At 43.0% G+C, this 26,915-nt stretch overlaps 2 protein-coding genes across 8 annotated transcripts in view; one reads left to right on the top strand and one right to left on the bottom strand.

Annotated features, from left to right (window-relative positions):
* The window catches only part of cabcoco1 (ciliary associated calcium binding coiled-coil 1), a 45,971-nt gene extending 34,597 nt beyond the window's left edge, over positions 1 to 11,374 (bottom strand). Inside the window, exons 1-2 of the mRNA XM_021313346.2 lie at positions 11,198 to 11,374; positions 11,037 to 11,122 (exon numbers count right to left, since the gene is read on the bottom strand). Coding sequence (XP_021169021.1) covers positions 11,037 to 11,122; positions 11,198 to 11,251 — 140 coding nt within the window. The 5' untranslated portion in view covers positions 11,252 to 11,374. The remainder of the gene's footprint in view (positions 1 to 11,036; positions 11,123 to 11,197) is intronic.
* Positions 11,375 to 11,717: 343 nt separating this feature from the next.
* The window catches only part of adgra1a (adhesion G protein-coupled receptor A1a), a 58,797-nt gene continuing 43,599 nt past the window's right edge, over positions 11,718 to 26,915 (top strand). For 3 of the 7 annotated variants that reach the window (XM_036129866.1, XM_036129865.1, XM_036129863.1), the window contains exons 1-2: positions 11,718 to 11,825; positions 25,604 to 25,728. Coding sequence is in view for 4 of the 7 variants with exons in the window: in XM_036129863.1 (XP_035985756.1) it covers positions 25,679 to 25,728 (50 nt within the window). In the remaining 3 variants the exon portion in view is untranslated. Of the gene's footprint in view, positions 11,826 to 12,165; positions 12,412 to 25,603; positions 25,729 to 26,915 lie in introns of all 7 variants that reach the window. The other 4 variants (XM_021313349.2, XM_036129864.1, XM_036129862.1 and 1 more) reach the window with 3 other exon arrangements.

Genomic DNA, 26,915 nt, shown 5'->3' with positions numbered 1-26,915 from the left:
AGTGCTTTATAAGTGAGAAGAAGAATTTTAAATTAAATTCTTGATTTAACAGGAAGCCAATGGAGGGAAATTAAAATTGTAGAAACATGATCTCTCTTGTAGTTTTTCATCAGAACTCTTGCTGCTGAATTTTGGATCAGCTGAAGGCTTTGAACTGCATTTTGTGGACTTCCTAATAGTGTCAGGGTTCTCTGTTTGGCCGGTGCTCTAATTCTGCTTCACAGGTGGTTCTAGTTTGCTGGGGGGGGGGGGGTGGCCCACACCTGCGGCTCATTTGGAGCACTGTTCACTGGCGTCTTAAGGAAGGCACAGACAGATGGAAGACGCCAGAGCCTTACCCAGTCGTGGTACGACGTGGCGTCTGACCTGATCCTGCAAACCTGAACTTGTCAGTTTTTTCGTATCTTTGGAACCTGACTAATTTTGGATCTCCTGCCTTTCTTGTAGTTTTGTGTTTGGATTACTCACCCGTCTTGACGTCTTGCTCGACGAACCAGCTTCCAAGAATCCCCGAAGCTCAGATGTTGCTCTGGCATTTCCCCTCGAACTCTCTGGATGTTACCCAGCTGGGCTCGAGGTTTCCCTTCCCTGGATTCTGCTGGTTCCCTCTGATCTGTGGTCAAACCGTCTGTCTCCCCTGTCTGTTGTGGCTCGCTCCGGATCCCTCGCCGCCTTGCCATCAGTCTGCCCTCCAGCTGCTAACCACCGGCCATCCTCGTGAACACTCGGCCTCAGAGTTTCCCTCACCTTCCCCTCCCCGGTTAGGTTCGCCCAACTAAACGGTAAGCGGCTCGGCTTCTGTGATTTTCTATCTGGTTTAGTGTTTCGTAAACACTCTCCTCCTCTTCCCAGAGTTCCTCCAGCATTGACGTTCAGACCTCGACGGGTCTCCACACCCGTGCGATCCCTGTACCTGAACCCTTTAATAAACACCTTTAAACTGCACTCTGTCTTCCGTATTGTGTCTGCATGTGGGCAAGACATATAAAAACCATGACAGATAGTAAAGAATTACAATAGTCCAGTCTTGCAGTAACAAATGCATGGACTACTCTTTCAGCATCACCCCTGGACAGAATATTTCTAATTTTGGCAATATTCCGGAGGTGAAAAAAGGAAACCCTGGAAACCTGTTTAATATGGGATTTAAATGACACGTCTTGATAAAAAATAACACCAATATTTTTTACTTCATTACCAGAGGCCAAGTTAATGCCAACCAGATTAAGTGATTGATTAAGAAGCTTATTTTTTGAGGACTCTGGTCCAAAGATTACAACTTCTGTTAGAATTTAAATGCAGGAAATGTAATGCATGCCTTGATGACATCTAGCTTTTGATGTCATCAAGACATGCTTCTAGTCGAATTAATTAATTGGATTCACCAGGAATTATGGATAAATATAGCTGAGCGTCATCAGCATAACAGTGGAAATTAATCCCATGCTTTCTGATAATTTTGAAAATCGGAAGCATATATATAGTAAAGAGAATTGGCCCAAGGACTGAACCCTGTGGTACTCCACGAGTGACCCTAGAGTTTAAAGATTTATTATTAACATGAACAAACAGGAATCTGTCTGACAGATAAGATTTAAACCAGCCTAATGCTTTTCTCTTAATCCTTAAAGTATGTTCAGTCTTTCTAGGAGAATATTGTGATCAACTGTATAAATTAAGCACTGAGATCCAATTTTACTAAGTAGACAAAAGTACAAGCATGACACAGTGCAATCTGCTAAATTACAGAGTCCCACATTGTTTTAGCAAATTTATACATCGAAGCAATATTAACTTTAGTGAAATCCGACAGGTGTAATTGGGTGTCATTACCGCCAGTGTGAATAACAATCTTACTGTATTTATGCTTATCCTTAGCCAGCAGTTTCTGGTAGGATTTGATGTCACCAGTTCTGTCCCCTGGCAGGCATTTGACTATGGTCATTGGTGTCTCTAGTGTCACGTTTCTGACTATGAAACTGCCAATTACCAGAGTCGGCTTCTCAGTAGGAGTCTCGCTGAGTGGCGAAAATCTGTTAGAAATGTAGACGGGCTGGTGGTGACCTTGGGCCTGGTTACCCGGCTGCTCAGGTGCTGCTCGGGGACCACTACATGAAGCTCTGTAGCTCCGCGCTAGCTACAGAGAACTGAAGCTGGTTTTTCAACAGCACGGAGCCGGCCTCCAATTCTGACACCATTGCCTCCAAAGCTACAAAAACACTACATTTTTTACATGTACCATAATCACTAAAGGAGGTAGAGTATTAACTAAACATCAGACACAGAGAGCAAGAGAGAGGGGGAGACTTAGACAGAGATGGAAGGATAAAAAGAGCAATACGTGAAATTTCTTTTTTTTGATTGAAAGACTGAAAAACAGTTTAGTGAAGGTATATTTTTGGTTAGTTTAATCAACTCTCAGTACGTTCACTCAGAGTCAATCGTGTGAGTAACAGCTATAAAAAGCCATAATCAATAAACACGCTAGAGGAGGTCCTACTATGTCACACCACTGGAGCAAAAGATTTTATTACAGGCATATGGTGAGTTGGAGCACGTTTTTAAAAGAAAGAGCAACAGCGCTAAAGCTGCAAAGGAAAGAGAGAGATGGAGTGGGAGAGGATTGCTGTTCGAGTTAATGCGTAAGTTTATATGTAGTTACTAGGGAAAACTAGTTTTCTGCTTGAATGGTAGTGTATTAATGTATTTAGTCTATTTAGGTGCAATCCTATGGGGTTGAAATGCACAGTGCAACAGGTGAAGATGAAGTCTAAGGACGTTACAGCAAACAGGCTTTAATCAGAGGCAACTGGACTTTCATTCAGTTCTTTCTGAAAATATTTCGACAGCTATCCAGAAGTCTTTATCAGTCACCTGCTGCCATGTGCGCTTCTCCCCTGTAGGATTGCACCTAAATAGACACAGAGAGCAGGAGAGAGTAATGCTTTGAAACAGGTTAGTCCTAGGGAGAATGGTAACAGACACAGTGGTTGATTGACCCATCTTTGTGAAAAGGAAAACTCAGAGTTTCCCTGATTTCATAGTTAACAGACTAAAGCCGGGCATACACTGTATGAGTTTTTGCCCTTTTCGGGCCGATTCTTCAGTCGCGCGAGTAATTTTTGGATTCTGAATTTCAGCTTGATCGTGCGTCCTGCGTCGTGTAGTGTACAGGGGGTAACGAGGGGCGATTGGCCTCTCACGACCACCTCCCAATCACGAGTCGGACGGTCAGTTGAAAATAAAACATGTTTGAAATTCAGTTGAGTGATGGTGAGCGCGTCCTGCTGTTGAAGCAGAGCTACGAGCAAATTTCCCCCAACCTCGCACATTGCGCACGCACAAACAGGTAGATTCTTCTTCGTCTACTCAAACAAAAACATAGGAGCGGAGAGAAGCATGATGGCGGTGCGTGTGACATGGAGTCAAACTACGGAGGAGCAACTGTTAGAATTTCCAAAGCAGCGCATTTTGTTCTAGTAAGTCTCATATTTAACAGTGAGCATCGACACTTCCGCCTTTTTCTTCTTCTTCTGTTTACGTTTGGCTTCCAGGTAGATGAAGTCGATTAGCGCCTTCTCTTTATGGGGCTGAGTCCGACGTGTGGTTTTCATACGTATTGTGTGAGCACTGCGGTCGTTTCAGAGCGTCGGGCCGTACAGTGTGAGAACACATATCGTGAGCGGGGAACTTTTAAACCCCGTGGTTCCGTCGTACAGTTTGAGATGTATATAAATACCACGACTGAAAAACTAGCACAGTGTATGCCCACCTTTAGAGTTTTCATTAAACTTGCTTCGTAAAACGGACCTATGGCGAGTCTGTGATCAGATCAACTAAATGTGGTCTGCTCATATAATATGTCCACCTTTAGATAGTAAACACTTGAATACTTACTGTTCATTCTTTGTTACATTAGTCTGGTAACAACAAAACCGCAGATATGACACTTACCTGATCAGACATATTTTTGGTTCTCTGATATAGAATTTAATCTAGATGGTTGAATGTGGCTTAGTCTTTACAAGTAACTCCATGACTTCTCAATCTGCTGATCCAAATTGGTCCGCTATCAGATTCCAAAAGATGGAGGAAGGCTGTTTAACTTTGCAACAATGCAGTGTTGCCAGTGGCCTTCATGGGCGGTAAACCTAGAAGTTACAGATCTAGCGCCCCTAGTGGCCAACATTACACAGTGCTGCTTTAAATGACTAAGAAGTTATGTGTCATGAGAGCAGGATACAGCAGGATAAATGTGTCTTTTTTGTTGTGCGTTACAACAGAAAAGGATGTGCTTCTGGTTTTCATGTGTTACCGAACATAATTATTCGAAGATACTGAGAATGTTTGCGTAATACAAATACGAGGATGATTGTGTTTGTTTAAACATTAATGCACAATAGAGCACATTCTCAACAAGTAAACAGGACCTATTTTGTGTAGTCATCTCCAGTTGTCCTACAAAAATAGCATTTGCTTTGATTGTTGCACATCACCAAAGGTCTCTCTGTTGGAAACAAAAATCCACCTTCCTGAGCACATCGCTGAAAAGAAATGGCAGCTTTGTCCTTGGAAAGTGCATTTTTGTTGCTAGATAGACCCCATGAATAGATAATTTGAAACAGAGCCCAAATGTAAAAAATAAACACTGATTACGCTCAAAATTATCTCTAGCAGATCTAAATGTAAAGAGTATCAATCATGAAGTATAAGAAGGAAGGAAGGTATTTTTTAAAATATAACGTTATAAAACTACATGATGGAGTCAGACAAAAACATAAAAAGAGGAACAGAAAGATGGATAAATAAAAGAAAGATGGAGAGAGACAGAATCTGGCAGCTCATTTAAAGCTGTAGTGTGGGATATTAATGGATAATTAAAATATTTGCAACCCCCAAAAAAGAAGTCACTCAACCTACAGAGCAGCCGGTGGATGCCAGTCGCAGGTGTTTTCCATTTAGGCTGATTAGGAGGAGTACTTAAGGTGACTTAAGACAGATGGAAGGTGTCAGAGCATTAGCTCACCAATCCATGTCTCTCAAGATTCTCCTTGATCAACAACATCCAATCTAATTGGCCTTCCAAATCCATAGAGCCTTTTGGGAATTCCAGTCAACCATTGCTCCTCCATTCCGCTGGTGTCCTCTATTCACTACCTTTCCGATCCAGCCTCCACAGTGGATCTGGTCAAATAGTTTCCTATCTAAGGAAACCCAGCAGATTCCATCGAGTCTTGACAAGCAGCATTCACTCCTGAAAGAGCGTGTAGCCATGGTGGGCAGTCGTCTGGATTGTCGTTGGTTTTGCAGCAATCACTCATACCGAGCATGAATGAAGCGACAGTGGAGGAAAAAACTCTCCTTTAACAAGAAGATAAAACCTCCAGCAGATCCAGGCTCAGTGTGACTAGCCATCTGCCTCGACCGACTGTAGGTTTGAGAAGACAGAGCAGAGACAGAAAAAGGCAGAGCACACAAATTGCTCCAGGAATCCAGTCAATAAATAATTTAAACTGTCTCACTGTGTCCGTTGTTGTGCAATTACACACTGTTTTAAAGTTATTTAATGTTTAATAAATAACTCTCTGTCTGTTAGGTATTGTCTGGTGAATATCAGCCCAAGAGCTGATATCAGGATAGTAGTTGAAAGGGATGATTTGAGCACTGCCGTTCTTTTAACAGCAAACTCTGCACACATGTAGAATAAATGAGTGAACACTTCTCAAGTTCAAGAATTTAATAACAGAAATAAAATTAACATCCAGAGAACATCACTATAGAATGCTGTTTATCTAAATTAACACTATATTTCAATCAACAAATCCTCTCTACTAGGGTAGTGAAACTTAACTAAAACTACTAAGCCAAATGAAGATAAAAAGAAGCTAAGCTAAGGAACTATGTACATGTGAAAGAACACAAAAGACAAAACAAAAGTGGTTGATCATCATCATAGAGCTGATATTCACCAGACAATACCTAACAGGCAGAGAGTTATTTATTAAACATTAAATAACTTTTAAACAGTGTATAACAGCACGACAGTGGATTTGCGAAATTCCCCTGCTTACAACCCATTATAATTTCTCCACGTTACAATCCGATCCCTGCCCATGGCCTGATGGCAGAACACTGTGTTTGTTGCCTCTGGGTCCTCACATGGAAAGCATTAATGCAACAAAAGCGGCCAAAGTTACCTTCCTACATAGGGTAACCAGGCTCACCCTTAGAGATAGGGTGAAGAGTTCTGTTATTCAGGGGGAGCTCAAAGTAGGGCTCCAAGATGGCGCTGCACACGCAGCTGCCTGTGACATCGGCTCTGTCTTCTCTTTCCCTACTTTCTCTTCTTTATAGTGTATTCTGGAATGTTTTTCTGTTAGTGAACACCGTATCTGGTATTCTGAACATATGTGCACAGAGGAAGCCAACTTTTGGGACTGTAGTGGTGAGCTTTCTCTTATTTTCGGCACTTTTTGATGCTGCAAGGGGAGACCTCTTTGTCCTCGACTCTGGACGTCCCATTGTTTACACCCGGAACCAGCTCCTCGGACTTCGGGACTCTATGCACTGTTGTCCCGTGGCTCCCCACCACGCTGAGAAATCAGACATCCCTGCTCACATGAGGGAGTAGATATGCTCCTCAGATGTGGAGCTACTGGCGGTAAGCATCAGATCGTACTATCTTCCAGGAGAGTTTGGTCACGTGCTCGTGCTCTGTGTTTACATCCTTCTCTCCGCAGACGCCACTGCTGCGTGCGAGCGGGTCCACGGCGTGGTGACCAGGCTGCAGACACAGCACCCCCGCGCTCTCCTGCTCATCACAGGAGATTTCAGTCGAACCTCCCTTTGTTCCACGCTCACCCAGTATGTCAACAAGGGACAATAAAACCTTTTCTACGCGAATGTTAAGGACGCCTACACCTCCACCCCCCTCCCCCCACTTGGACGTTCAGATCACAACCTTGTCTACCTGCTCCCCCATTACATACCAATGGTGAGAAGGCCAATGCCGCAGAAGAGGTCAGTGAAAGACTTTGTTGGTTAACGAATTGATTTCTGAAAAACAGATTGATTTGTTTTGTCTCACAGAAACCTGGCTACAAGAGGACTACGTTAGTATAAATGAGTCAACTCCCTCCAATTATTCAAATTTCCACATTCCCAGATCTGTGGGAAGAGGAGGAGGAGTGGCAATCATCTTTCAGTCTGATTTATTAATTAGTCCCAGGCCAATTAATAACTACAGTTCTTTTGAACATTTAACCCTCAGTTTCCCTCATCCAAACTGCAAAGCAATAAAACCTCTTCTGTTTGTTGTTTTGTATCGTCCACCAGGCCCTTACACTCAGTTTTTGGATGAGTTGTCAGATTTCTTATCTGATTTGGTGTTAAATACTGATAAGGTTATTATAGTGGGTGATTTTAACATCCATGTTGACACAGAATGTGATAACCTTAGTGTAGCCTTTAAAACTATCCTAGATTCAATTGGTTTTGCTCAAAATGTGCATAAACCAACGCACTCTTGGCTCCATACTTTAGACCTTGTGCTGACATATGTCATTGATTGTGAAGAATTAACAGTATTTCCTCACAACCCTGTCCTATCTGATAATTTTTTAATAACATTTGAGTTTAATCTAACTGAGTTCTCCACCCCCAAAAGAGGGTTCCATTATAGTAGATCTTTATCGGATAATGCTGTATCAAAACTTAAAGAGTCTGTCCCCTTTTTAATATCCTCCGTATTGCAGAAATGCCCTGTAGATGGCAGCAATCTTGTTTCTTCCAATTCACAAATAGATGTCTTTGTAAACGGTATGACTTTGTCATTGCGTTCTGCATTAGACAATGTAGCTCCCTTGAAAAAGAAGGTGATTATTCACAGGAAGCTGGCTCCTTGGTTTAATTCAGAGCTGCGTACCTTGAAGCACAATGTTAGGAAATTGGAGAGAAAATGGCGCTCTACACACCAAGAGGAATCCTACCTAATCTGGAGGGGCAGTCCATTGTTGTATAACAAGACCCTTCGCAGAGTTAGAGCAGCATATTTTTCATCATTAATTGAGGAGAATAAGAATAATCCTAGATTTCTCTTCAGTACAGTACAACAAGGGACACCGATTGGAGCATGTTCCAAAGCTCTGATGGTGATGACATCAACAGCCTGACTGAATGTATCACTGGCTAAATTACCTTCTGTGTAGAGTGCATTGTGCCTACACGAAGGCTACAGTGCTTTCCAAACAACCCCACCCTGGGTGACCCCTGAGCTGAAAGTCCTCCTGAACCAGGAGAAAAGGTCTTTCAACTCAGGAGACAGAGAGGAGCAACGTAGAGTTCAGCAGGAGCTCCAGTGGAGGATCAGGGTGGCAAAGAAAGACTATGGGAGGAAGATGAAGGAGCAGCTGGCGCAGAACAACATCAGAGATGTATGGAGAGGTCTCAAGAACATCTCCGGCTTTGGGCAGAGGACCCGCAGGGCTATAGACGGGGACACCAACTTTACAGATGAGCTAAACAGGTTCTTCACACGGTTTGACTCCCCCCACACTGGCCCCCTCCCTGCCCTCAACTCTCCACACATCTCCAACCCCCAGCCCACCAGAGACCTACCCTCCCCCCGCCGCCACTCTCACCAACCACCAACCCATCCACACCCTCAGTCCTTCCTTCCTCCCCCTTCACAGTCACTTCAATGCAGGTGAGAGGCCAGCTGATGAGGCTGAAACAGAGGAAAGCTTCAGGACCGGACGGCATCCCCACAAGGCTGCTGAGGACCTGTGCTGATGAGCTCTGTGAGGTCCTCAGCTACATCTACAACCTGAGCCTCAGCCTGGGGGTGGTCCCCACCCTGTGGAAGACCTCCTGTGTGGTACCGGTTCCGAAAACGCCGCACGCCAGGGAACCAGCCCACTTTATACCAGTCATCATGACCTCCCATCTGATGAAGACCACAGTGCGCCTCATCCTTGCACACCTACGCACCGTGGTGGGCCCCACCATGGACCAGGGTGGGGTGGGCACTCACCTGGACCTGGACCATCAACTACCTCACTGACCGCTCTCATGCGGTTGCACAGCTGTCAGTCAGAGGTGGCAGTCTGCAGCACCGGGGCCCCCCAGGGCACCGTTCTGTCTCCATTTCTCTTTACCCTCTACACCTCGGACTTCACCTACAACACGGACAGCTACCATCTTCAGAAGTTCTCCGATGACTCAGCCATTGTGGGCTGTGTATCTGAGGGGAACAAGCTGGAGTACTGGTTGGTCATCATGTGGACTGGTGTGAAAAGAACCATCTGTGTCTAAACACCAGTAAGACCAAGGAGATGGTGATCGACTTCAGGAGAAGTCCCCCACTTCACTCTCCGGTGAACATCCAGGGGCAGGATATTGAAACTGTGGAAAGTTTCAAATACCTGGGTGTTCAAATTAATAATAAACTGGACTGGACTCATAACACCGAAGCTCTGTACAAGAAGGGCCACTGAGAGCGATCAGTGAGGAAGCCCTCCACCTCCTGAGGAGACCCCTGCTTAAACCTTTTATGATTCTGTGGTGGCTTGTTGTTCTTTAGCTGGTACCACTTTAATGTACAATGTCAAATCCATATGTATATAAGTCACCTTAAATGTACATAAGTCATCTTAAATCTCTGCTTTATTTTTTTCTCTCAATCCACTGTATATATGTGGACGCACTTTATATACCTCATGCACCTTTTCCTCCTTTTGGCACCATCTTTTGATTATTGAGCCGATGAGACATGTGAATTTCTCCACTGTGAGATCAATAAAGTCTATCTTATCTTCTTCTAAACATCAAGATTAGCCAGTTGATGTAATTTGGGCATCCAGGTGCATCCCACTAGGAGGAGACCCCGCGGCCTAGCCAAGCCGCCGTCGCCTCACCAGTTTTATTATTATTATTATTATTTTTATGTTGACGAGACGCTACCGTCACGGCCGCCGCCTCGCCAAGCCGCGGGGAACTTGCTGGAGGGACTATAGTATATCCATAGAACTGCCTTGGGGTCCCCCAGAATAAGATGGAGGATGTCATTAGAGAAAAGGATGCCTGGGTTTCTCTCCTGGAACTGTTGCTCTTGCAACCTGATCTTAGATAAACAGAAGACAATGAATGGATATATTTATTTGAGTGACAGCGCTGGCCTATCACAGATTTTGCAACATTAACATCTTTATGTAACGTTACAATCATTAAGGCCTTTAAAAATATATTTTTTGGGCAGGTGGGTTAGTGCACTACAGGCCGTTGTGGTGCGGGCGTTGCGTGTTTTCGTGCTCAATTTTAGTCAACTGCACATTTTACAATGTACATTTTAGTGAACATTCATTGCAAGTCTCCTTAAATTACTTTTTAATTTTAAAGGCCTACTTTAAGTGTTTTGGAAACTGCTACTTTTATACTTTTACTTGAGTAAAAAGTTTAAGTTGATACATCATTATTTTTTAATTTTATGTTTGAACCCTGGTATCTATACTTCTACCGGAGTATTAAATGTGAATTCATTTGACACGTATGCATGCAGCACATCCTCTCTAGCCTGACAAATGGAGTCTTAGTGAGTGCTGGGCTTAAGAAGGTCAAATATTGCACAGCGTTAAGCCGGGTTTTGATGCCCCTTAGGCATGAAGTAAACGCCCCCCCCCCCCCCATTGACTACTGAACTATAAACATTTATACCATGGAAAACCAGGGTTTGATCAAAACTGCAAGTCACCTATCATAAATGCAAAGTAAAGTGTGCATTGATCTTAATGTTAGTAGCATATACAGACAGCATGTTGGTTACTGCAAAAATATTAAGTCAATAGAAATTATACTGTTGATTTTGTCGCACTGACTATATATTTTTTGTAAAATAATAATATAATGCAATACAATAACTGTAATTGATTTGACAATTCATGGGCACATTTTCTTGAATAATTTCTGTTATCATGAGAGGTTAACATGAAAAGGCTGTGTGTATGGGTGACCTCTGGCAGGCTGTGAGGAACGTCACTTACTGCAGAAGCTCCTCAGCACTGTGTTTCTGCAGCTCCCGAATTAGATGCAGTGGCAACATGTCCTGCAGGAACCCTGCTTCTTGTTTCTGTGAGAAAGACAAACTTTTTGAGACAAAAGTGACATAAATAAGCAACTAATCAGCACATGCACAAATATTGACCTTGTTGACTTTTAGCTGTCTAATTTCCTTAAGCTGTGCTACTTCGCCGGACATGTTGACATTACGGTCGTCGTGGCAACGGGCTGTCGAATTGGCGATGTTCTTCCTTAAAGGGGAAGTCCTTCAAATAAGGAAGAAATAATGATCAGTGTATTCTTTTTGTTTAATATTTGCTATTTTTTTCTACATGTAGCACAGCTAATTTTGTTTTCTTCCTTTTTTTAATGAAATAAATTCCCAACCAGGGAGACTAATACTTAGGAAGAACATTTACAATGTGGACACTTTTTGTGTTTAGGTAACATGCATGAAAGACGGATTGATCAGTCTCGTACTACACCACAACATCTTTATATTTGTGGAATGCAAATTAAATGACGACTGAAAACGTGGTTTGCGCGAGTCGCAAGGAACACTTGCTTAGAGGGGGCGGAGCTGTCGCTGAGATGAAACTCCTCACAACTCTTTATTTTATGTATATATATATATATATATATATATATATATATATCCTCAGCTCTCAACCCGCTCCTCGGTGCTCTGCGTCACTTCTCACAGAAGTGAGCGGAACTACAATCCTGACCTGGATGAAGGGGTGCTCAACTGAGAGGGGAAGACACGACCGCAGGTAAATCCCGTCTTTGTTTACACTTTAAAAGCAGGATCTTTAATAGTGGCATCTGATCACATGGGCGAAAGCCATGCTCGTTTTGCAGATAATTGGAATACATAGGGTTAAATAGCCACATTTTAGGTAACGTAGCCTAAATAGAAATAAGAAAAGCAAAAAGCTGCAAACAACTATACTGGTGCTTATTATCCCGCAGCTATTTTTAACCAGAAACCACTTTGGTTTTAAAGCATGTTTTCTGAGCGTGAACATCCGCTCAACTATCCACCCACGCTCGTGTGTCACGCAAAGCTCGATAGAAGATGTAAACTGGGCATGGATGTTCTGCCCTGATCAGATCCGGATGAAGTCGGGAGAACAAGGCCGATGTAGCAAGCAGCTCCCGGAGCAGTGGCACTGGACAAACAACGACAGGCGTCTGTGATCAGAGAATCCTGTGTTTCATCTTCATCATCAGGAGACAGAACACCAACTCGCTGCTGAGACTCTCGTGATCCATGGATCTGGCACATGTAGATTAGGGAAGGGTGTGGTCCTGTGGTTCTCAGTTCACAGCTGAAATGCAACTATACTAAAGCTGATGGTAAGTATCTCTGTGTTGTTTTTTTCTAGTCAGTAAAATGTCAGTAGAATGTTGATCATATTCCTTATATAGAGGAAAAAATATTCTCTCCAAACACAGGCATAGCATCAGAATGTGAACACCAGTTTCTTAATAAGTCAAATTAAAAAGTTGCAAATCAAACCATCAGTTGCTTTCTTGGCTTGATTTAACTGGTTCTGATGCAGAGTAAAGCTCCAGAATCCAGGAAAACAGGAAAAAACACACAAAATTGTATATTTAAGGACATTAGGTGAAAAAAAACTGTCTTTATTAGAGTTACATATTTAGTCATACAATCATTCAGCAATTAATAATTTCCAAGTAGAGGTGTGTAAATTTGGCTTCAGAAAAAAATTCCTTTATCCTATTCACTTTTAATTAACAGGTGATTTTAAACCAGACGTCTCAAATTTAAATCATCAAGGGCCAGTGTCCTGCAACTTTTAGATGTCCCTTGCCCTATAAACCAGAAACAAATGACTAAACTACCCCTCATCATGTAATCTAGCTTTGCAGAGTTCTGCTAATAAACTTATACTGGAGTCAGGTGTGTTGAAGCAAAGACACATCTAACAGTTGTAAGACTGTTAGATGTGTCTAATGATGAGATTACTCTCCTCACAAGAAGACAGCTATGCATGCGACATATCCTCATATTTAAGACAGTCCTGTCTATGCCGTGGAGCTAGAAATGCAAAAGGTACAGGGTTTTTACTTGCTGAACCTGGATTATCCACCTCTGTTTCTAAGTATTACATTAAGGACCTGAAATGTAATCTTTTCTGATTGTACCCATGTGACAGTCTTTTATTAGCAATTGGAAGTGAATCCTAAACTCGTACATGTGAGTGCTACATATCAGACTTTTGTAATAGTGAAAGTGAGACTTGGTGCTTACTGTGTTCAAACAGGCACTAAAAGTACTGAGAGCGGAAAACAAATGTGGGATATCCCAAATCAAAGAAACAAATGGTTCAAACTAAGTTTGAACCATTTGGCTAGTTTGCCAAATGGCTTGGCGAGGCGGCGGCCGCGGCTTGGCGAGGCGGCCGCCGCGGCCTCGCCAAGCCGCCGCCGCGGCCTCGCCAAGCTGACGCGGCCTCACCAGTTTTATTATTATTATTTTTATGTTGACGAGACGCTACCGCCACGGCCGCCGCCTCGCCAAGCTGCGGCCACCGCCTCGCCAAGCCGCGGCCGCCGCCTCGCCAAGCCACAGCCGCCGCAGCCGCCACCGCTGCCACCGCCGCCACCGCGGTAGCGTCTCGCAAAAAAAAATAATAATAATAATAATATTAAAACTCGATATGCTTGCATGTTTATTTGACATTAACACGCGGTTCTTTGTTGTTGCTTTCGCGCGTGCATATAGTGAATGGCAGGGCAAAAACAGTTCTCGCCGTAAAGCAAGACCGACTCTCGTGGTCTTGCACGAGACTTCTGAGCCTGTGTGTGCGGGCCGAGGGCTCTTGCAATTGCAAGTGCGGTATTTCCCCCACAGACCACCAAGGCGGCCGAGAAAACTTTAGTTCGACCTGAAATGACTAATTTAATCATCCGAAACGGTATGGAACACATTAATTAACTGAAAAATCTTGCATAGTATGCCTTTAAAACTGAGCTGCAGGTTCCCAGGGCAAACCGCCCCTTCTAGGCTTTTTTCAGTGACAGAGTTAATATTTACACCTTTATATGAGATCTTTTGTCTCAGCTATGATGGTGGCTCGAAGAAAACATTAATAAACAAGATTTTAACCATAGTGAAATCATTTTTATCAGTTCAATTTTGCGTGACTCACAGAATGTGGGCACCAATGAGGGCAGCAGGCATTAACCGAGCTCGAGTTTCCTATCCGCTGTAGGTGCCAGGGACAGACAGGTCCTTCTTACGAATGTTTTCTGTCACAGAGTTAATATGTACACCTTTATATGAGATCTTTTGTCTCAGCTATGGTGGTGGCGAGGAGAACACGTTAATAATTGTTTTATGAAATTTTTTATTCAGGTTCGGAATAGATCGGCAAAAACATGAATAAAAACACAAACACTGTTTCTGCTAGAATAATAGTGCCCATATTTATTATTCCCCACAGAATACAACAAACAAACAAACAGGAAGCACTTTGCACACACAAAGTAGCAAGCATTAAAGCTGACAAGCTTTCAAACATGCGTGATGTTCAACAGATCTCTTACCATGGCACAGGACTGGGAAGCCGGTCAGTCCAGTTAGAGCATCATCAACGCGGCCGGGTGTCCGCACAAAACCCACGGCAGACTTCACCAGACTGAGGGAAGTCTCCCCTTTATATACTTACAAACAAAGGGCCAGGTGTGGCGAAAGAATGGCCATTTTCTCTCCCCACAGCCGATCCATTTCCCAAAACATGTTTCCAAAACAGAGACCGTTCCTAGCATATCAATGTGCAAAGCAAAATAACATGAACGAAATCGATGTGAGAAATAAAATAACATCACAAACTCTAGAACGTATTTTCTCATTCACCTGTCTGGTAAGAGTTTCCCAGCATTCTTGTTATCTAACTGCCTGTTATCTGCTGACGTCACTTCCTGTTTGTGGTAAGGCGTATTGTGTCACTTCCTGTTTTCACAGTGTGAGCAACGGTCTGTTGCTCAAGATTCTCTCGCTTTTATCTTTAATCTCTTTGGTGTAACATCTGTTTCTAACACATTAGCACTTTTCAAACATTTTCTGTTGCTGTACATCGCGCTTGGGAACTCCTCGTGTTTCACGGTTTGCTCTCTTGGCGTGGTAAAAGGGCGCTAGCCTAACTTTAGCCTAGCCGAGCTTTAGCTCCACAATGGCTTCCTCTCCTACTATTACTTCAGCTTCTCCATCTCTGACTAAGTCTCCCCTATCTCCTGCTCTCTGTGTCAGATGTTTAGCTATTCCTCTGCCTCCTTTAGTGATAATGGTACTTGTAATAAATGTAGTGTTTTTGTAGCTTTGGAGGCGAGGGTGTCAGAATTAGAGACCCGGCTCCGTGCTATGGAAAAACCAGCTGATAGCCCCCCCCCCCCCCCCCTTTGCTAGCACGGAGCCACATAGACCTAGCGTTACTTCACTTAGTGGTCTCCAGAAGCACCCGAGCAGCCGAGTAACCAGGCTGGGTGACAGTTCGTAGGAAGCATAGCTCTAGATTTCAGCCCCCAGTTCACCACCAACCCGTCTGCGTTTCTAACAAATTTTCCCCACTTAGCGACACACCCGCTGAGAAGGCGATCCTGGTGATTGGGAGCTCAATAGTCAAAAACGTGGCACTAGAGACACCAGGGACCATAGTTAAATGCCTGCCAGGGGCCAGAACGGGCGACATAGAATCTTGCCTGAAACTGCTGTCTAAGGATAAGCGAAATACAGTAAGATTGTTATTCACGCTGGTGGTAATGACACCCGGTCACGCCGATCGGAGGTCACTAAAGTTGGTGTTGCTTCGGTGTGTGAGTTTGCTAAAACAATGTCGGACACCGTAATTTTCTCTGGTCCCCTGCCTGATCTGACCAGTGATGACATGTTTAGCCGCATGTCATCATTCAACCGCTGGTTGTCTAGGTGGTGTCCTGAAAACGACATGGGCTACATTGATAACCGGCGAACTTTCTGAGGAAAACCTGGTCTGATCCGGAGAGATGGCATCCATCCTACTTTGGATGGTGCAGCTCTTCTTTCTAGGAATCTGGCCGGATTTATTACTTCTCCTAAATGCTGACAACCCAGGGTCCAGACCAGGAAGCAGAGCCATAGTTTAACACACCTCTCTGCAGCTTCTGTGCTGTTACCCACCCATTATCCTATTGAGACTGTGTCTTTCTTGCGGCCAAACCTTAACAGATCAAAAACTGATCTAAAAGGAACAAATCATAAAAATCTAAGAAAAATCAATACGGTTCACCTTGAACCAAAGAATAAAACAATTAAATGTGGTCTATTAAATATAAGGTCTCTCCCTCCAAAGACTTTGTTAGTTAATGAATAGATTTCTGATAAACAGATTGATTTATTTTGTCTCACAGAAACCTGGCTACAAGACGACTACATTAGTATAAATGAGTCAACTCCCTCCAATTATTCACATTTCCACATTCCCAGATCTGTGGGAAGAGGAGGAGGAGTGGCAACCATCTTTCAGTCTGATTTATTAATTAGTTCCAGTCCCAGTCCCATTGGTTTTGCTCAAAATGTGCATAAACCGACACACTCTTGGCTCCATACTTTAGACCTTTAGATAAAGCTGACTCCAGCGGCCTCTCATTTTCCTCATTAGTGATCCTCATCACGTGACGCAGTATTGTCTCATCAATTACTTTACCACTTGACAGGAGCGGTTTCAGTTCCCTTCGTATGTCACTCTACTTATTTCCAAGGTCCTGATAAATTGTGTGCTGAAAAACATCCTGAACAGTAGCCGGACTATACTGTATGCCTGTGTCTGGAAGTTTGGATGTGAATAGAACATGCTGCTTTAAGCCAATTACACGACAGAGGAATTGTTGTGGTGTCTCGTTCTCATCCTGTCTGGCACACATTAGCTCCTGAAATAACTCAGTGCTGTTTTTCTCTCTTAGGTGGGCTTGAATGAATCCTTTTAGTTCTGTTACAGTCAGGTTATCCTTATTCATAAGCATATCTTTAAAAGTCCCTGGCCTGATTATTCTGAGCAAACCTCGAACTACCTCAGTGTCATGGAGGCCTTCTCTGAGTCCTTCATCAACCTGCTTGCATATGTTATTGTAGCTTATGTCTGAGGAATGATCTCCAACTTGCCCCTCTTGTATTTTGAACTCTCTCCTCTGCAGATAAGAAAGATCTCTTAAAGAGATGACCCCTTCCCGGGTCATTTGTGGTGTCAGATACAGCCTTGCCTGGACTCATGGAGCGAGCTACAGAGGTGTTAGACTGTCTAGGCAAAGGGTGACTGACTACACCTGCAGCCTGTGGTGGCCTGGTTGCATTATCAGTGTTGGTTACTTGGATAGTTTCTGGGGGACCAGTAACTGTTACAACTGTGTTGTGGGATGTGTACAATGTTTGATTGGGAACATGGATGGTCGGTAAATCTAAATCTGCTCCATCATCAGACACCGGTGATACATCTCTGTCCTTAATTACAGCATCAATACCATCCTTTAGAATCAATAACTCATCCATCCCACTGTCCTCTGACTCGAGTAAATGCTTACTATACATGAAAGAACTGATGTAGTCAAAGCAACCCTCCTGGTCTCCCTCCTCGAGCTCGGGCTGGTTCTGTCCTGGAGCTGGACCCACATTTTTGGCGACCTCGAAGAGTTCCTTGGCTGACAAGGTAAGCAGGCTATTCTCGATGGAATTTCTCAGCTCGAACACAGCTCCCTCTCCTTCTCAACTCTACACCAGCATCAGCTCCAGCATTGGCTCTTCACCAGCATCAGCTCCAGCATTGGTCCCAGATGTCATTAATGGATCAGCTCCAAACCAGCAGGTGGTGCTGATCCCGTACCAAAAGATCTCAACTTAGTGGCCACTCTACTGAGTTCTACTGTTCTCTAGTTTTGCAATGCAAAAGCTGAGAAGTTACAGGAGTGTGATGGGTGATGTGAGGATGATTTATAAAACACAAAATTGAAAGAGTCAAGCATACAGGGTCTGGCGAGAGATATGAATGAGTTTCAAATCCACCACCAATATTCGCAGATAGCTTACTCTAAAGGCTGAGAGAGCGTTGAACAGCTAGGATGAGTGAATGCTCAGGACGGATATATAAGGCATAGCCTGATGATTGTCATCGGCCCAGTTGTTGGAGAGAAGCAACTGAGACTCCACAAACAGCTTCTGTTGTGGCTGCTCCTATCCTGAAGGAATTGCTGGAATAATGGCTAGATGGAAGGCCACATTATTCTAACAGTTCTCTTAGATGTTTTTGAAACCAGTGTGCTAACATGGGAAAACCCTCTGGTGTAATGAAAAGAGCTTTGGAATGCGAGGACATTTTGTGCCTTTTGAACAAAACTAAACATAGCAATTTGAAATGGGAAAGAGCATGAGCAGCAGAATTAGAACCGCCGGAAACATGACGAGCTGAGAGAATAATATTATTACGACTGCTTGCTAGATAAAAGGCATGAGAGATTGAGAGGAGGAGCGATCTTTATGCTTCAACTTAGAAATGTAATCACAGTAAGCAGATATGCACTCCTTCTTTTTTTTTTTTTCCCAGTGTCCTGTCTGGCAATGTGGCACTAAGAATTGATGTCTTAATGCCAAATAGAGCTCGACAGATTTTGCTTTCACAAGTGGAGCAAACAGCTTTCGCCATAATGCTCCGCTTGATTTGTTCATGTAAATAGCTTTATTGTGATTCCTGCAGGGAGAATTTCAAATTATATGGACACTACAATGGGAAAGTGGGAGAGTAAAGGAAGAACAAGAAGAGAGAAAAAAAGAAAGAGAAGAGGTGAAAGAAAGAAGAGATAAAAGGAAGAGAATGATAAAACGTCCTCTGTCTGCTCAATCACCTGGAAAGAGACGCAAAAAGAACAGCACAACCAACGGACATAAAGCAACAGATACAATCGAGTAACACCTTGATACCATTGCTAAATCATATGTATTATTATTTAAGCTGACATGTGTAATGTGATACCTTAAAAAAGAAAGTGAAAGAAAATAAATAAATTATAGGCTTTCTGTATATAAGTGAACATTTAATACCTGGGACCCAGCACCTCTGGGAGTTTGTGAGAGTGCACTAGTTTAGGTGAAAATTATACAGAAGGAAATAGCTCGATAGTGGTTGTGGAGAACCAAAGACCCGCCTTCCCCGAGCACAGAGGCAGGGGTCAGGGGACCCATAACCCCGGACTCCCAAAGGGGCCCCCAAAGCAGTGCGCCCGAGAGGGGCCATCACAGGAAATCTGCAACCCCCCCCCCCCCAGGAAAGAGGAGAGACGACCCCGAGGAAATCCCCCAGCCACCGCAATGCAGACGTCCCCAAGAGCCGCGGGGACGAGCCCGTGGGCTCCGCCGGGAGCCAGCCGCGCTGAAGTGGTCCTGGCCATGGGATGCGGAGACATGGGCCCTGAGATGCGATCTTGTTTCGTGTAGAGAATGCAATCGTAAGCAGGCGATATTGTGGTTTCCTTTTAAAATAAAAATTCCTTATTGCATCCCTGCTTATTGCAAAAAAAACGGATAGCCAGTATCGAAAATGTAATATATTAAAAACAAAATGCATCTGATTGTTTCTTCTGTTCAGGAATCTCAGTATCAATCAATATAGAGATGAATCTCAGTATCAATCAGTATAGAGATGCGGAGACATGGGCCCTGGGGGCCTCTGGCCCAGGGAGAGGGAGCGGACCGGACCCGAACCTGGAAAAAAAATAATAAATCTCATTCACACCATCCCTCCTTAGTGCCCCACTCACCACACACAGACAAAAAAAAGGATGCTGTACACACATTCCCACATAACATTCACATCCAAAAATCCCAAGTGGGGGGTCACCACAAATCAACTATACGACTGCCTGTGCCCAACCCCCGGCCCCGCCCCTGGACCAGACGCCCCCCGGATCAGGCCCCCAAAGAGGGGGGGCCAACATGACCCATACGGGCCACCCGACCAGAACCCCCCCTCACCCACTATATACCTAATAAACCCCCTCCCACCCTGACCTTATCCTAGCCACCCCTGCCCCCCATCCCTTCCTGGGGAGAGCAGAGGCGTCAGCCCCAGACCCGGCAAGCCGCCGGCTACCCGCAGCAGCCCCCCGCCAAGACCCCGGACCCAGTGGTCCGCACCTCCTCCAGGCCCCAGACTCTGTGCCGCGATCGGAGATCGGGGGTGTGCAAAAGACCCCCGATCCTCCCTACGCCCGCTCAGATGTTGTGTTGTTGCATGTTGATCTCAGGTGTGTTTAAAACTGGGAGCACCGAAGGGGGTGCACAGCACAGCCCACCCCCCCCTCCGGAAGGAAGCTGGTGCCAGCGCCCCCCCTCCAAGCAACTACCCCGAGGCCCCCCAGCGCACCAGAGGCCCCGTGCAGGGGCAGACACCCGGGCGCACGTCGGCCCAGACCCCAAACGGCACACCCCCCGGAACCTGAACCCCCAAGGCCCCGCCGGGGCCCCCGCCCGAGGGCGGCGTGCCCCAGGGACCCCAGGCCCCCAGACCCACCCAGGACCCACCCAGCGACAGCACAGCTACCAGGTCAGTAACCCACGTCCGTCACCGCGTAGCTCCCCAAGAGCGACGCAAGCGGCGCTGTAGGCCACCCGTAGGCCTCCCAAGCTCCTCCCAGATGGGGGCAACAGACCCTGGAGTCAGACCCACCAAGCGCCCCACTCCGAGTGCCCCCAGAGCCCCAGGAACCCCTCCACCCAGCCACCGCGCCCTGCAGGACGCAACCCACCGCCCCCCATTACACTAAGTGATGGTGCTAATCAAAGGAGCCCAAAGAGATCGATCAGATGTGGAAGCAGATGCTGTCTCAAGATTAATATGATCCAAACTAAGATCTCTATACTGATTGATACTGAGATTCTCCTTACTTTTCCAATTCATGAGGATAGTTTTCTTTGCGATACATAATGCAGTGAAAACCATGTAAACTATTTTATTCCCCAGAGGGCTTTCCTCAAAATTACCAAGCAAGCAAACTGATGGGGAAGGTGAAATTTTACAACTCAAGCACTTTGATAAGTCCTTACATATCTGTGTCCAGAACCTCTGGACTGGTGTGCATAACCATAACGCATGAATGTAATTATCAGGATGATTGCCTATGCAGTGTGGACAGATATTAGATTGTGCCAAACCCATCTTTAATAATCTTTGTCCTGTGTAGTGTACTCTGTGAAGGATTTTGTATTGTATTAGTTGTAAGTTGGTGTTTCTAGTCAATTTGAAAGTTCTTAGACATATCTGAGCCCAGAAGTTTTGTTCAAAGCTGACTGATAAATCCTCTTCCCATTTCATAATAGGAAGAGATATTGAATCATCTATTTTAGTCAGTGTCCTGTATGATTTAGAAAGTACTTTTGGGGGTGGGGGTGGGGGTTAAATCTAGGAACTCTAATATATTAGTTGGGATTTGTAAACCACCTTTTAATATGCTTAAATTTATTTCTAATTATAGATTTAAGTTGTTCATATTCCAAGAATATATTTTTACTAATGCCATATTGCATATTTAGTTTAGCAAAATTGATGAACTCTGTTCCGTCAAGTAGATATTCCAGATATTTAATACCTTTATTCTTCCAGTATGTAAAGTTTATCATTTTATTATTTTGTAGGATATCAGGGTTATTCCAGATAGGTGTACGACTGCATGGGATAAGGGATGACTTTGTCATTTTAAGGAACTCCCACCATGCTGTCAGAGTAAAACTAATGTTGATATTTTTGAAGCATGTATGCCGTTTTATATTTGAGCTAATAAACGGCAAATCTGAAATCATGATATTATTGCACATTTCCTGTTCTATATCTAACCAAGTCTCATCTAGATGACTATTTTTTATCCATTTAGAGATGTATTGTAGCCTGTAATAGTTATGGAAGTTAGGCAAATCTAATCCTCCTTCGTCTTTAGTCTTCTGTATTGTGTTTAAGCTAATACGTGGGGGTTTATCTTTCCAAAGAAATTCAGAAATGGCAGAGTCTAGAGATTTAAACCAGTCGGATGATGGTTTATTGGGGATCATTGAAAATAAATAATTATTTCTGGGTAGGACCATCATTTTTATTGAAGCTACCCTACCCATAAGTGAAATTGGAAGCGATTTCCATCTTTTAAGGTCCTCTTCTATCCTGTTTAAAAGTGTGGTGTGGTTAAGTTTTAGTAAATCCGTTAATTTAGATGACACAGTAATACCTAAATATTTAATATTTCCTGATTGCATTTGTAAATCTAGGGAGTTTTCGAGAGAGCAATTAAATGACAGTACTGTAGACTTAGACCAGTTTAAAGAGTAATCTGATACTTTAGAGACAGATTCTAGTATTCTAATTACTTGTGAAAGAGAATTATTTGAATGCTGGAGATAAAGTAATACATCATCCGCGTAAAGACTAATCTTATGCTCTATTTTCATGCATTTTATACATTTTACAGCTGCAACCACTGTTTCAAAAGAAAGCCGTTTATGTTTCTATTGTCACAAACCTAGACATGTCATTGCTGATTGTTTAGCTTTAAAACGCAAAACACAGCCAAATTCACAACAGACTAAAGGTGTTGGTTTTGTGAAAAAAGAACCCCCTAATAAGAGCCACACGGAAATGGCAAAGTCAATGAGCCAGCTGGAGACTTTGAACCATGACCTGCAGGAGAGGAGCCGGGCAGCAGATGGAGAGAAGTCCTAGCAGGAGAAGGAGCTCCTGCTTCTTCAGAGCATGCTGGAGTCGGAGCGCCGAAACTACAGTCAGGAATCAGAGGAGATGAGGGAACTGAAAGCAGGATTGGCTGGACTGCAAGAGGACAACAAAAGCTTGAAGATTAGTCTGTCTAAAGTGGAGGGACTTGCTAAGCAAGCCCAACAAAGGAGCTGGTGCCGTGCTTTTGCTGGAAGATGTAGAGGGTATAGACCATCCTGTATGTTACTTCTCAAAGAAGTATAACCACCATCAGCTTAACTATTCGACCATCGAAAAAGAAACCCTTGCTCTGTTGTTGGCCTTACAGCATTGTGAGGTCCATGTTGGTTCCAGCTCTTTGCCAGTGGTGGTTTACACAGACCACAACCCACTTGTGTTCTTGTCTCGAATGTATAACCATAATCAGAGGCTCATGAGGTGGGCGTTAATTGTACAAGAATACAATCTGGAGATGCATCATAAGAAAGGTTCAGAAAACGTTATTGCAGATGCCTTATCTAGACTGCACTCATGAATAAAAAAAGGGGTGGTTAAGTCTAGACTTTTCAAATTTACAAACTGGGGAGTTTGTTTTTATGGGGGGAGTATCACGGCTGTTGCCGTCACATTTATGTTTCCCCCTTTTTCTTTCTCATTTCTACTAAGTAGGCAGCTTGTCACAGCCAGTTGACTTGTGTGCCTCGTGTGAAATTGTTAGTTAGCGGATGCATTTGTGCTTAGTGGAGTGGCTCGTTGAAGTTTATGGTTATCCATTTTGGTTTGTGTTTAGTAGCCTGTGCCAGTATCTTTTGTTGTGTTTGGTTGATGTTCATTTATTAACTTGAGGCCAGAAAGAGGGTGGAATTAGAGATTATAAAGTCTAACAGCATCTGAGAAGAATATTCTGTGGAAGCGCTTCTCTGAGCATCGAGGATGCAGCAGTAACAGTCTTCATTTCATTTTAATAATAATGCACCATTTGTGAAAACTAAGCGCAAACTGAAATAAATTCTTCCTAAAACAGTTGTAGCCTAAAAAAAACCCCCATTTCCATCAGTTTTTTATGTGAAGTATTGCAACAGAAAAGGTTGATGGAAATGCTGAAATGTAATACTTCCAAAATTTCACTTAAAGGTTTTTATTCTCCCTTGAGGTGGTTTTTGGCTTTGCCAAAAAGGAGTTAATGCATAAAACGGGAGATGGCAACGCATTTACCAAATAAGTTCTGACATCGCGAACATTTGCCTCACACAGCTATTGTAGTTGTTGCTGTTTCTACTGTCACCAAACCTCTGTTGGGTTTCCTTAGAAAACTTTTTAACCAATCTGTCTGTATCATTTGATAGAACAAACTTTTGTAAAGTTCATTGAGATCTTGTGAACTAGCACTATATTAGACCTTTTATAGAATTGCAACTCTCTATTCTGCAATTGTGCTGCTCAGGGTGGCAGCCTGTTGATGTAGCTCTGTAACTTTGATTGAATTTTTTTTTCAAATTATCTCTGCCAACCATATCATGGACAATGTGAGATTGTTAGCTAAAGAGTTGGATGAACTTCAATCCCTGACAAGGACTCAGCAAGAGAATCGGGAATGCAGTAATATGTGTTTTTTTTATTGGGACATGGCTGCAGGATCATACTGCCGACTCCAACGTCTCCCTGCTGGACTTCATGACTATACGAACAGACAGTGATTTAAAGAGTAGCAGGAAAATGAAAGGATGTTAAATGTTTGTCAACAACAGATGGTGTCACCCAGCACACATTACGGTTACACCTTATTTGAAGGGGTGTCCATAAGACTGACATTACACTGTCATAAACTTGAAATAACAACTGTTATGAACATAAATGACTCTTTATGAATGTTGTCATTAATTGTCATTCGGTAAATTATGACACTATTAAAGCAAAATTGGCATTGTTTAAAATGTCTTTGTTATGACAACTTGACATTAACAGAGACAAGGGTAATTTTAGGGCTTGATTTGGGATTAGGTTAAATTAAGGACTTTATTTGGGATTAGGTTAAATTAAGGTCTTTTTTGGGATTAGGTTAAATTAAGGGCTTGATTTGGGATTTGGTTAAATTAAGGGCCTGGTTTGGGGTTTTGTTAAGTTAAGGGCTTGTCATAACAAAGACATGTTAAACAATGTCAACTTTGCTTTAATAGTGTCATAATTTACCGAATGACGATTAATGACAACAGTCCTAAACATTCATAATGAGTCATTTGTTCATAACAGGTGTTATGTCATGTTTATGACAGTGTAATGTCAGTCTTATGTACACCCCTTCAAATAAAGTGTTACCCACATTACTGTGAAGTGTCATCTCTGCAGTGAAGACATTGAACTATTGGCAGTTAGTTTTCATCCATATTATTTCTTCACTTCACCAGTGCTGTTTTGGTGGTTGTTTACATTGCACCCTCAGCTGTTGCCAACAATGCATGTGATGTTGTCAGTTCCATTGTTGCGAAGATGCAGACCCAACACCAAGTCTTTTGTGGCAATATTTGGTGATTCTACCAAATAGAATCACTCACCATTCTTATAGCTAATTCTACTTGTTTAAACTGTATTTTTCTAAACTGGGTGTTGAGACTTTACTATCAACAAATAAGAAGCTCTTATGTCCATCTGTCCTCCAAATCACTGTTCCTGGACAATGTACTCAAATTATTACCGAAAAGTTAACGTTTCCTTATGTTTTTTTTCTTCAAGCTTCTTTTTTCATAAAAAAAACAGACAACCAATGAATTTATTGCAAGTGTGAATTTTTCTATTTGTATATTTACCAGGATCTAAAGAGAGTATCCTTCCCTCCGTACCCTGGGGATTATCTACATCCTGTGGTGTATGCCTGCACTGCAGTTATGCTGCTCTGTTTGCTTGTCTCCATCATGACTTACATTGTACACCACAGGTAAGAGGATCAATCTAAAGATTTTTTATCCAATTAAACTTTCTGAATTATTAAATGTTTTGGCTTCATCTAACCCTTCAAACTATATAATAAACCCCATCCCAAAACTATTTAAGGAAGTGTTCCATTTGATTACAGCCCAATTCTTGTTATGATTAGTCTATTCTTATAGATCCAAGGTGGCGGCGTGGGGGCCCGCAGATGCCCGAGGCTCTTGGCTCATTATATTTATTCTAGTGTTTTGTTCATGTTGTGACTGCTATCTGTCTGTTCTGATTTGGAAATAAATCTTACCAGATGCTAAGGATTATTTGCATGCTTGTGGCTTTTCTGGGAATGTGTATCCTATATTTTCATGCAATTGTACAGTATTTTACATGGTTGTGTAAAGTGAGTGCGCTATCTTTTTTGACTAAAACGTTTAAAGCTTATCAGATCCTAAGAAGTATTTTCACACTTGTAGCTTCCCAGAACGTGTTGTTCAACTATTTGAACATTTGTTCAAATAGTTGTTGAGCTTTGTTGTGTCAGTGTGTTATGTGTTAATCTCTGTGAATTCTGAGCCCGTGTCTCACCAAACTTTCCTTATGGTTACATGATGAGAACGAAGATTTTTGATTCTGTGTGAAAGATATGTCCCACAGACTTTTAAAGTTGCTATGATTAAAGCTTTAATGAAAAAACATACTCCCAATCCAGACACCCTTATCAATTATTGACTTAGATCTAATTCCTCTGCCATATCTCAAATTCTTGATAAAAAAGCTTCCAAATAAATTTTGAGCTTTTATACTGTCTTAATCTCAGTTAAAAAAATAAAAAATATCTATCTATTGATCGATCAATCTAATTGGAATGACACAGGGAATAAGTACTTTATACACATATACAACTTTATTAAGTACTTTTTGGATACACATTTTTTGGTAATGTCAACTTCAAGGCATATCCTGTCTGGAGAAATATATTTCATGCATTGCTGACATGTGATTTTGACCCATTTTTCCATACAAACTGTCTTGTGTGGAGTGGTGGCCAAGTGGCAGCGCTCTTGCATTCTGAGAAAGCACCAACTCCCCCGTTCGAACCCCGCAAATTGCCACTATAGGTCACTGAGCAAGGCCTTTAGCCCCAGATTGCTCCCAGGGCATTGTACAGCTGCCCACTATTAAACGCATATAACAAAT

This window comes from Fundulus heteroclitus, unplaced genomic scaffold, assembly GCF_011125445.2.
Source record: "Fundulus heteroclitus isolate FHET01 unplaced genomic scaffold, MU-UCD_Fhet_4.1 scaffold_241, whole genome shotgun sequence".
NCBI lineage: Eukaryota > Metazoa > Chordata > Actinopteri > Cyprinodontiformes > Fundulidae > Fundulus > Fundulus heteroclitus.
This window is presented reverse-complemented; position numbering and strand designations above follow the sequence as displayed.